At 42.4% G+C, this 12,225-nt stretch overlaps 1 protein-coding gene across 1 annotated transcript; it reads right to left on the bottom strand.

The window, feature by feature from the left end:
• Nucleotides 1–206: 206 nt before the first annotated feature.
• On the bottom strand, nucleotides 207–4,239 carry ZMYND12 (zinc finger MYND-type containing 12). Its single transcript, XM_086952733.1, has one exon. The coding sequence runs from the start codon at nucleotides 4,174–4,176 to the stop codon at nucleotides 3,097–3,099; it is 1,080 nt and encodes a 359-aa protein (XP_086808859.1). The 5' UTR covers nucleotides 4,177–4,239; the 3' UTR covers nucleotides 207–3,096.
• Nucleotides 4,240–12,225: the final 7,986 nt, after the last annotated feature.

Raw genomic sequence — 12,225 nt, 5'->3', positions numbered from 1 at the left:
TGCTTTTCAATAATGCTATTTTCGAATTGGGTGTATTTGAGAAATACAAATGCATAACCATTTAATTTGCTCAATCATTCAGTTTACCATAATTTCAGTGTCATAAAAATGTAAAATATCAAAACGTGCTATGCTCAATTAAATGCAATAAGGAGTTAATCTAATAGTAAGATGTTTGGAAAAGCACTTTCGTTTACGGAGCGAAGTCAATAGTCAGAGCTTTTTTAATAGCACTAATATTCATGTTTCAAACCAATTTTCAAAGTGGCTTTCATTTACAGACCATTTACAGATTTCAAATATATATGCACTGAGACACGATGTAATTATAAATACTTATGAGTGAACATATTTTAAAAAGGCACATATCATTTATTTGTTATAAAAAATACTTTTGCAAAGTCACTATTCCAAAATATGTTTTAAACCTCTGATATCACCTATATTCGTCGCTTATAAAAACCAAGAACCAGTCAACTCTAATCAACTTCAAAAATGACTACAAATAAATTGCTTGCAAGCCAGAATATCGTTTGTAGGAAGCATGAAATTTTGCTTTGCGCAATTTAAATAAACATAGTTTCAGACATGAAAAACAATTATGAAAAAATAATTTGGTTAGACTCCTCCTAAAAAAAGAAACCCTCATTCGTTTCAGTTCTCCGTCCATTTTGATTTAATAATATTTACATCTTGCATGTAGAAGAGAAAATCATACTGCTATTAAGAAAGAATAGCACCTAAAATGTTATGGAAGAACAAAAAGGAGCCTCCAAACACTGCAGTATTAAATACAAAACAGAAAACACAAAAGGCTTAAAAACCAAGAAAGCTTGAGTCACAGGGATAAATGTCATAGTGTAAAGATACAAAGAATTACTAGACATACAACAGAAGGCAGCAGCATAGAAGGCAATCAATATCAAAAGACATCTAAAATAATGAATTACATGTATAATCCTATTGGGAAAAGTATTTAGTATAATCTAAGAAGGCTAGAGCAAATTGTGGATTTTTAGAGAAGAGGTAGTACTACTTCAGCAGTGAAGGAACTGGCAAATGATCAGAGATGACTCTAATTAAAAATCTCTCCGAGTTGTGTTATCAATTAGTGTCGCAGAAAGGTTCTGCACCCCAACCCGTTCAACATCGACCTCGCCTGTGATTTTGTTCTCACTAAGCTCTGCAATGAGTCCTCTGGAGGTACTCCATGATTTTGCTAATGCTCAACAGTGTAACTATAGGCAAAGTGCACCCTCACCTCTAGGGGACCTGGTGGTCAGGAGAGTGAGTGGTGGCATAAAATTAGATTTTAAGGACCAAGTCGCTTTTTACGTGTGGCTTCCAGATAGCTTTTAGTGTTTTGACAGCTTAATGTTTTCCCTAAAAATACATTCATATATACCTTCACACGGGGGCTTTTGTTGGACTCCCTTCGTCTATCGGTCTGTTCGAGTGTTATGCATTTCTCATTTTGGTTCCTCTCACCACAACAAACAGTATGGGGCAAGAGGTCAGGCCACTTCTTCCATGCCCATTGTCTTACACTTTGAGTGAGGACATTTTGCCTGAACACGTGCATGGCCACTCGAAAAATATTGAACATTGGAGCCAGGGCTGATGCACTTTGTTCAGTCATTTATTTACATATATTGTATAATGTTTTTTCATACTGCATATGTCGCCAAATAAAACTAAAAAATACACACTTCCTAAGTAAGGCCAGATCTACCGGCTTAGCCAGGGCTTGTTCACTTGTCCTGTTGGAGAGCAAGAAAGCTAGTAATTCACTACAATTCACAATAACTACAGCAAGTCTCATTTTTCCTACAGAAGCACAGTGTTGGTAGCATACTACCCAAGTGTATGAGTGGAAGACTATGTGCAGTGTGAATGGTTTCTCCTTTAAGGACCAAGTGAGCGTCTTCCAAAAATGGACCTTACTCAGCAGATTTGATGGAAACATTCACACACGTTGTTAAAAAGCTCATTTATTAGGTGCTACCAATTCGTGCAAATATGCAAACTAAGCCATGTGAACATAAAGTGTTCTGCTCAGGATAACATCATTATTGGCCAAAGTGGAAAGCTGGTATAACTAATCATTCCGGCTCCAAAGGCAGCAACTTGACCTCTTCTCTACCTGCTGCCGAAAACGTCACAAAAGTATGTGAATTTGCACGTATGATTTCAAATGTGAATAAATATTATGACTTACATGGGCTGGACAGTAAACAATCCAAGATGAAGGAAGAGCCTTTCATATCGAGTACAAATCATTTAGACCAATGAAAAACACTTGAAAATAGCAGAAACACATTTGCTTGTTCCCTTTCAAGTGTTCCCTGGGGACCAAACTAGAAAACAAATGAGTTTGCAAGTGAACCAACCAAACCATCACCTCACTTAAAGAGGCCTTGGATAGAATGAGATTATATGGGCGTTCATTAGGTCGAAGCAGCCCACCTAACTTAGCAGGGGTTTAACGGGTGCCTTGCAGTTCATGGGGCCTTGAAAGGCGGAATCCTTCGGGGAGTCCGCAATCAGCCCAAGGCCTATGATGAATACCCGTGAAACTATAAGAGTCTAGGCCCTAGACTCTAGGGGGAGGTTCGCTATATTATGGAGGGCGCTTCATCATGCTGCCTTTCACCTGCTCGAAGAGCAGCCCGCAGCATACCCAGTCCGGTCCTCTGCACAGCTAGAACAAGGGCCTAAAGTAACATTGCGACAAACTCGTGCAGGCAGAATAATCACCTGCTGTTTACTGAGTCGCAAGCTTCTTCATTCCACCAACTTAAAATAAAGAATTAATGTGCAAAATCAACGGAAACTAACGTAGGTGAAATACGAGTACATGAATACAAAATAATCAAGCTTTTAATTTGTTCGTTCTTGTTAGTTATACATTACGGAATATGGATTTACACAAGCCAACGTGTTGGATACTTGACAAGCCTAGCATTGGCAAAGTTTAACTATATGTTGATCTAAAAAGCAGCGTGGGGATGTTGAGTTGCGGTGACAGGGCAGCTTACGCCTTCGTGGTATGGCTTACATGTGTCAGTATGACACAACAGTAGATAATGCATTGCTTCATTTGCAGACCGGGAGTTTAGATTCAGCCATTGTCAGGAACGTAGTAATTGCTTGAACTTCGTCTTGGTTTGGCGTCTCTTTGACGATGAGAAGAGCCTTAAGGGCCAGCTCATAAGCTTTGGACACATCACTGAGCAGAAAGTGGAGCATAGCCAGTGCGTGCAGGTTGCGTGCCACCTTGGCACTGTCTTGCTTCAATACCCGCTCTCTGACCTCCCAGATCTCAGTTAGCATCTTCACGGCTTCATCCGCCTGGGGCTCCTCGATACATTCTTCCTCTGCATCCTCCTTTTCGCGGGAAATCTGCAAGCGGCCCTGGAGCACCTTGCTGAGGTGCGCATGCCAGATCTCGGTGACCTCAGCATAAAATGAATCAGCAACGTCTTCCTTCCTCTGTCGGAGGAAGATGTTAGCCATGTGGAAGTAGCCGGGAGCGGCGCGGATGTCGCCAGCGCCGTAGGCGCAGCTGCTATAATAAATGTCGTTGGCAAAGTGTCGAAGGGCCTCCGCCATGTTTCCCTTGGAGAAAAAGAGTAGTGTGCCGTGAATGCGGTGCAGCTTGGCCAGCAGCGTCGGACTGCAGTCGGGGTTCTTGAGTACGGTCCAGTCAGCGTGCGAGAGGTACTCCTCGGCCTGCGAGTAGTGGCCCATCCCGGTGGCGGTCTCGGCGAGCAGCAGGTAGGCGGGCACCAGCTGCAGGGAGCGCAGACCGTGGACCGCGATACCGAAGCGCAGGGCGTGCATAGCGGCAGGCTGAGCCTGGCTGTAGCGCCCGGAAATGAGCAGCCGCTCGGCCTCTTCCTGACAGATGTCCAGCAGGTGCCGCCTGATCTGCAAGCTCTTCTCGGCGCTACGCTGCCGCTCCGTCTCGCTGCAGAGCGCGGGCTTCGGGGCACGCAGGGGCACGAGTAGGCTGCAGAGCTGCGGGTGGACGCTTTCGAAGTCGCTGCGCTGGTGCTCGGCCGAGCAGTAGTAGGTGACCCGGCAGTCTGGGCACTGCAGGAATGCCGGGGCCTGGCATAACTCGCACAGGAGACGCACCCCTTTGGGATTCGAGAGTGGGTTGACGCTCAGCATCTTACTCAGCTGTCTAGTTCTTTCGCACTGGCCTGGTGTTAAAAGAGCTCCATGTTTACAAGACGCCGGGCTCCGTTACCAAGGCAAAGAGAGCGACGTCATTTCCTTGGAAACGGTTAGACGTTCCTAGAGTACGAAACTAGCACGGCGTCACTGAACTACATTGATTTTCCCTGATCAGTCATGAGAGATACAGATATTTAAACAATGTGCGTGGAACCTGCAATTAATTTATTGGATTGAAATGTCGAAACAAAGAAAAGAGCCCTGGACGTTTGATAAAATAGCAACAAAGAAAACACTGCATGGATTGATTCACAGTACACAGTGCTAAATATACATTTGATTGTGATGTGGCACAAAACATAAATTTTGTGTTGTAATACAAAGTCCATTAGCCGAGTTGTACATTCTATAGATTGTTTATTTAAGCTTAGTTAGAAGGTAAATTCCAGGTAAGTCGTTAGATGATAACAGATAGCCCCACTAGGAGCAGCATCCCTGCTGCTCAGCCTGCGCACTCCAACTGACACTCAGCATTTCAACAGGCAACCATGAATTCTTTGACATCACCAAGCATTCAGCATTCCACTAATCACCCAGCACTCATCCTGGCTGAGCAGAGCAGTAGGGAAGATGCATATAAGGAAAAGGAGTAGCAACAGTTAAGTCACAACATATCCCTTTTTCTTCGGGGAAACTATAAAGAGAAATTATGCAAAGAACAGAAACATGCATACAACCCATAGGTAAAAAAAAGAAGATAAAGTTACATTGCCAAATCATTAAATACATTAAATTCACAAATGATTGAAATAAAATTCCTAATATATATATGCATTAAAATCACAAAAAGAATTGACAAGCATTCCTGAAGCAAACAACAACTCCTAAAGCAATCAACACCTCCTGAATCAATTAAATGCATTAAGATCTACCCCATCCCCCTTCGTTGGGAAACATATATCTAGAAGCATACAGAGACCAACGAGGACGAAGCGTAACACACAACACACTCTGTACCAATGACCCAGCAAGAATCTCAGGCAACATGCTTCAGTAACAAATACACACACCTGCAACTCAACACTCCGGAAGATTCACTCAGCACTGAGGTACACCCTACCCCACAACTCTGTACTAGGGTGTTCATAACCCCATAACCTTGTAATAGTGTACTTACCACCCTACAACTCTGTACTAGGGTACTCACAACCCTACAACGTTGCACTAGGGTACTCACCACCCTACAACTCTGCACTAAGGTACTCACCACCCTGCAAATCTCTACTAGGGTACTCCCAACACTACAACTCTGCACTAGGGTACTCACAACCCCACAACTTTATACTAGGGTACTTACCACCCTACAACTCTGTACTAGGGTACTCACAACCGTATAACTCTATATTAGGGTACTCATCACCCTACTACTCCATACTAGGGTAATTACAACCCTACAACTACAAACAGGAACACAAAAGCTCATCACACGCACACCATTATTAAAACACAAGACCACAAGCCAGCGTATGAGACTCTATAATCATTGAGAAAGACTCAACTCACATTTAGCATGAACCTAAGCAGGAAAAACAGATTAGCGTACACCCTCACACATCACCATATGACGTAAACAATAACCATGCACACTGATAATAAGACTAGCATACATCAACACGGACGGAAACTGCTTATGGCATGAAATAAACATTGCAGCATAATGACGAACGAAATAAAAAAATAAGCATAATAAAACATCATCAGCTAACTAGGGCAAGTTTAGGCAGTTACAAAATATATTTAAAATTCCTCTGGAGAGCGATCCCTCACCTGAGAAACAAAACACCACCCCATTCTAATCGTAAGTATTGTGCAAGAGTGTCAATGTTCCCTTATCTATTGTTACCCGGTCTGGACCTAACTGCACATGTTCAAGTTCACAAATCCTTATCTCGATTAGCAGATGGAATAAAGGCTGCAGCACAACAGAAATCCGCCCCCTCATGCTTTCTGATGCGCGCCGCACACCACTTCCTGAATCCTTAGAGCAAGCGGTGCATGGACAGAGAAGCAGTCTAATTGGTGACCTCCCAGCAGTCATCCCAGTGATGACGCCCTTCCTTCATTGTCTCGCAACTTCACCAAGCACGAAGGACCGCCGCTAAGTGACGATTGTCGCTGACTCATGGAGAGTGCATCACAGGGGTGGCAGCGGTAGAAGACACATCCATGACGCAGGACAGCTAACATGGGCATTTTCAAACACCGCCTCACATCATGGTAACTGGACACAAGCCATGTATAGATGGCCGTCTCGCAGCCATTTGAATCCTCTAAAATCCAATGGTAAAAAGGCATGCACACCGCACTACCCACAACAAGCCAAAGTCAGTGTTAGGATGCCCCCACAGCCTTGCAGAAACGTGGGTTCCTTGCTCACTTTTCGCCACAGGATTCAAGCTAGCCTGGCTGATATGGGGTGTTACCCCAAAACCCGGCCCAGGATGCTTGTTTCCAGTCCAGGGAAGACCTGGTGTCACAGTTTTGGCTGGATTGATCCCATAAGGAACAGAGTCAAGACTGATTTGCATATGGCTGGGTCTGAACTGGGGTTGGCGAAATGAGCTAAAGAATGACGATGGATTCAACCCAGAGCTGTGAATAGGGGTAAGTTTCTGAAAAGTTTCAGCACTCCATCCATCATCTCCTTGTGTTTGCTTTGTTTGCCCTAAGTTGGCAGGGTATGCCCAGACATGGCTCCCTCGCTCATGTTGTCACTGGATTGAAGCTAGCTTGGATAATGAGGGGTATTACCCCAAAACTGGTCCCAGGATGCTTGTTTCCAGTCCAGGGAAGACCTGGCTTGGAGGTTCGGGCAGGTCTGTTCCCATAAGAAATAGGGTCAAGACTGATTGGCAAATGGCTGGGTCTGAACTGGGGCGGCGAAGGGAGGTAAGGAACGATGATGGATTCACCCCAGATCTGAGACTGGGGGTTAGTGTCTGAAAAGTTTCAGCACTTGGTCCTTCATCTCCTTGTGTTTGCTTTGTTTGCCCTAAGTTGGCAAGGTATGCCCAGACATGTGTCCCTTGCTCACTTTGCCACAGGATTTAAGCTAGCCAGGCTGATGAGGGGTGTTACTCCAAAACCAGTCCCAGGATGCTTGTTTCTGGTCCAGGGAGGACCTGGCTTGGTGGTTCAGGCTGGTCTGTTCCCATAAGGAATAGGGTCAAGACTGATTGGCATATGGCTGGATCTGAACTGGGGTGGCAAAGTGAGGTAAGGAACGATGATTGATTCAACCCAGATCTGAGACTGGGGGTTAGTGTCTGAAAAGATTCAGCACTCGGTCCATCATCTCCTTGTGTTTGCTTTGTTTGCCCTAAGTTGTCAGGGCATGCCGAGTCGGGTCCTTTGCTCACTTTGCCACTGGATTCAAGCTAGCCTGGCTGATGAGGGGCGTTAACCAGGAACCGTTCCCAGGGTGCTTGGTTCTGGTCCAGGGAAGACCTGGCTTGGCAGTTCAGGCTGGACTGTTTCCATAAGGAACAGGGGGTGAGTGTCTGAAAAGTATCAGCGCTCCGTCCATCATCTCCTTGTGTTTGCTTTGTTTGCCCTAAGTTGGCAGGGTATGCCCAGATGTGGATCCCATGCTTACTTTGCTATTGGATTCAAGCCAGCTCGGCTGAATATTAGTGTTACGCCAAAACCGGTCCCAGGATGCTTACCTCTGGTGCAGGAAAGAACCTGGCTTGGCAGTTCAGGCTGGACTGTTCCCAGCAGGAACAGGGTCAAGACTGATTTGCATTTGGCTAAGTCTGAACTGGGGTAGCAAATTGAGGTAAAGAACGTTGATGGATCCAACCCAGATCTGTGACTGGGGGTGAGTGTCTGAAAAGTTTTAGTGCTCCGTCCATCATCTCCTTGTGTTTCCTTCACCTTTAGTAACACAGGGATTGAGCAGCTGGTTCAGAAAAACAAATGTCGTATGATAACTTCAAAGTAAATGCTGCCAATTTCCTCCATATACACACAGCAGCTTCTCTGTAATCCACACAAAACAGATCAACAATGGCTGTTTGATGAAATCAAAGAAGTACCGTCAGTTGCACTGTTTGACTCAGTAAGCAGTTCTGTGTACATGTACAGCAACTCAAAAGGCTTCCACCACTTGTTGAAATTGCTGTCAGCACATCCGGGCACGTAGACAAGCAGGCTATTTGACATCGATACCTAAAGTTCTTTGATGTCAAGAAGGTCAAACGCCACAGACTGCAGGATGTCCAGGTGATTAGGGATACTGGTGTGGCTGACCAGGGTGTTATTCTTACTTCAGGTTACTTAGTTCCAGGTTCTTTAGCAGGTTCCTTACTTCCATTTTCTTCAGTAGATTCATATACAGTCTGTCTTCCCCAACACTTAGGTTCTTGTCAAATCGTCTTCAAAATGTTGTAGTACAAAGTCCATTAGCCCCGGTGTATATTCTGTAGATTGTTTATGTAAGCTTAGTAACAAGGTAAGTTCCAGGTAAGTAGGTAGATGATAACAGATAGCTCCACCAGGAGCAGCCTCCCTGCACACTCCAACTGACACTCAGCACATCACCAGGCACCCATGCATTCTATGACATCCCCAAGCATTCAGCATTCCATTCATCACCAAGCACTCCAGTACTCACCCCTGCCGAGCAGTAGGGAAGATGTAGCTAAGGAAAAGGAATGGTGACAGTAAGTCACCACAATTTGCCCTTTATAATGGATGGGCTTTTGGTACACAATAAACAAATTAAAGGAATGCATATTAGCAATGTGAATCGGCCTGTCTTTAATGTGCCAAATGTTAGCACACAAAGCAGCCCTGCCAAACTAATTTCTCATAATTTTACCAAGAGCCTGCAAAATGTCTCGGATCCAGAGTGATGTAGTCCCTATGCGAACTTTGGTGCTCCTGGAGTTGAGTCTTCTCTACCTCTTCTGATCGCAAATCAATATTAGAAACTGTTACATTCTTGATAAGATTGACAGACATGGGTCAACATTTTAAGGAGGTTATGTAAAGATTTATTAGGCAAAGTGCATGAAATATATCATCAGCATGATTAGCAATAAAGAATACAGATCATAAGTACAAATAACTCAGTACATTTCAATGTAAAATCCACTTTAGATTCACCTTGTATGAGTGGGAAGTAGGGTTCCTGGTTACAGAGAATGAGTACTTATTTTTATAGGACCTCAGACAAAGGATTTCACACATTACTACACAGGATATGCACAAATCAGGAACCGGCAAGAAGAACAATTTTTTATATAATACATTAGAAGATTCTCCCATAATACTATTGCATTGAATTCCGTCAATCCCACAGTTTATGCAAGTACAATAATCAACACATTGCATACACTAAAGCCTGAGAACCAGGAGGTCATTCGTTATTTACAGCTTGATATGAAGCTTCTAGGAAAGCTCACTGTCTTTTAGTGCAAAGCTTACAATTCTTTGTTGCAAGCTGGAAAACAACAACAATTATCTAGTGGTATGCTGCTGCATCAGTTCAAGATGGAGGAAAACATAAGCTCGGTTCATTTTAATGCACGTTCAGATTCTAACACATTAAGAGCTCTGACAACTCCCCTCCACCCACACAGATGATGTCTAAATCATCCCTTTACAACTTTATTATAGTGCATAATTCATCCGCTTTTGGTTATTTTCGTTTGATTCTTCCAAGTCCTTTATGGTGTCATAGAGGTTACTTTGCATCTTTTTAACCTTTTCGTCAATTCTTTCTTTTTCTTCTTCTCATTGCTGACTGCTCACTAAACACACAGTTCATCTCATTGCTTGATGAAATCCTTTGCAGAAATTTAGGAAAAAAAACACACATGCAACGGCAGTTAGTAAAATCCAAAGAGGAGTTTAGAGCAATTCCAGTATTTCTCCTCAGTACTTCCTTGCCACTCCTTTTAGCAAAACCTCTTCCCTTAGACGTCGATACAGAGGCTATTCCTTCTCAGGCTCCTGTCCCTTCTAGTTCAGTAAATTCATGCATGATATTCGTAATCTTAGCGACAACTGTTAAGCGGATTATCTACTTCGAGATATAGTTACAGCATTTCCGGGCATGAATGACCCTGCAGACTCCTCTTTCCTTTGCGAGAAGCAAATCTAACACAAGGCGGTTCTGAATGATCATAGCTGTTATAGCAAGCAGTGATTTATTTATTACAGTTAGAGCTCCTGCTTTATTAGTAGCAAGCTGGTCTACTGGAGTTGATTGCTTCCTAATCTAAACATTGTTTAATGCAACTCCTATAGAATGTATAAATGCTCTAAAAATAACCCCAAGGATCTGCTTGAAGCTCCTCCTAATTTGTTTCATATAGCAATCAAGGGGTGAATCTAGCTCGTTAGCATGATAGATGCTGAGGAAAACTAAAGTTGTGTAACAACTACCTACCCAGTTATGTAATAACTGGTAACAATCCAACTTCCGACACACATCATAGATGCCTTTGATATTCATGTCTAAGTCAGCAAAAGTCCTGCCTTTGACCAAAAACCTACGCTCACAATCACTCCACCTCAATACCCCGACAGTCTTGTTTCTCATGTTTTCTTACTGTACATCATTTCCCCTTTTAGCAACATCAGTGCTCAATCTTGGAGGTGGTTCCTTTAAAATTTCTCTTTCCTTTTCAATAATGTGTTCTAGACTAGCTTTCTTTTCCTATTTCTATTCGTTTTTATAGTATGGATGATTTTGATCAACCTAATAATGTGCATTTTTATCATAAAGTTATATTTTTTTATTATTGGATGTATTGCTATAATATGAGTTCTTGTTTTAAAATATTGTAAAATTTTAAATAATCACATAAATACTTAACTGACTTACTATTTCTCTTCGTCTCTTCTTATCCTCATGTCAACTCATCTGCAAAAACTCTTTCATCTTTGTTAATCCCACATGTTACATCATGCATGCTCTGATTAATAGTGCTCATGTTAGTTACAGGAATAAATCATTTAATCATTTACTCCAGCTGATTTCTTGAGCTAAAAGTTTTGGAAACACAATACATTTTAGTAGCCCACAAATACATATCTGCATCATTCACGATTGGTACATTTGCTAAAGGCCTGTCATAATCAGAATAGAACAATTTCATAGAATTCTATTGATAATATAGACTCGGAAAAACAGTGCAGGAAAATGAGTCTGACAGAGGCAAGGAAAAATATGCCACCCCTTCAGCTGCAGAGGATGGGATGTTGGAGCAGACCAACAATTTTTTACCTGCATAGCTTTCACATACTCTGCTAACATCTGAAAAAATACATGTTATAACTATTAACACTCTCATTATGCGAGCCTTATTTTTGCTTTCCCACTCTGGTTTACTTACAATCAAATGAATTGTGGTGTTTACCGGAGTATGAGGGATCTTTCTACTCAGTAAATAGATGTCCAACATCCACCCAATTATAGAAAAAGTAACAGCAACTGCCAGAGCTAGAATAAGGAATTTAAAGCATTGCTGTGCCATGTTATCTTAAATCAAATCAAGGAAATAGGCTGAACTCTTAAGATAAGGCAATTATTCCTCTGATCTCTACCCTATATAAACAGTGTTTTTTATTCTGTGTCAGCTGAAGGCCTAAGACCCTAACATCTTGTGACTGTTACCCTAGCTCTCTAGTCATCCTTTTGAACATGTGTCAGTGATTCGCATAAGTGAGTTCCCTTTGCAATTGTACTGACCACAAAAAGACTTGACAATGTCTGTCAGACAGTCATCATATTCAATGTCAGTTCTTACAAGGCAGGTCCGGTCCAGACTTGAGTGCTTTCAATTGTCCTTTCTTTCTCTTTTTGGTCATTTGGCAGTTGTCAGTTCAGTTCATTTAGTCTTTATTTCGAATAAAATTCATAAAAGACAACAAATATAAAAACATTATCACATTTCATCATTTTACAATGGAACCCCAGGTATATAAGGGAATTTACCTACAGACAATATACAAACATTAAAAAAAGTCAGG

The sequence above is a fragment of the Lissotriton vulgaris genome, chromosome 1_2 (genome assembly GCF_964263255.1).
Source record: "Lissotriton vulgaris chromosome 1_2, aLisVul1.2, whole genome shotgun sequence".
Lineage (NCBI taxonomy): Eukaryota > Metazoa > Chordata > Amphibia > Caudata > Salamandridae > Lissotriton > Lissotriton vulgaris.
Note: the sequence above shows the minus strand (reverse complement) of the source record. Positions and strands in the feature narration are given on the sequence as shown.

Bases quoted from the DNA above. Each gene is read 5' to 3' on its own strand.
- ZMYND12 (XM_086952733.1), bottom strand. From the start codon at position 4,176: ATGCTGAGCGTCAACCCACTCTCGAATCCCAAAGGGGTGCGTCTCCTG.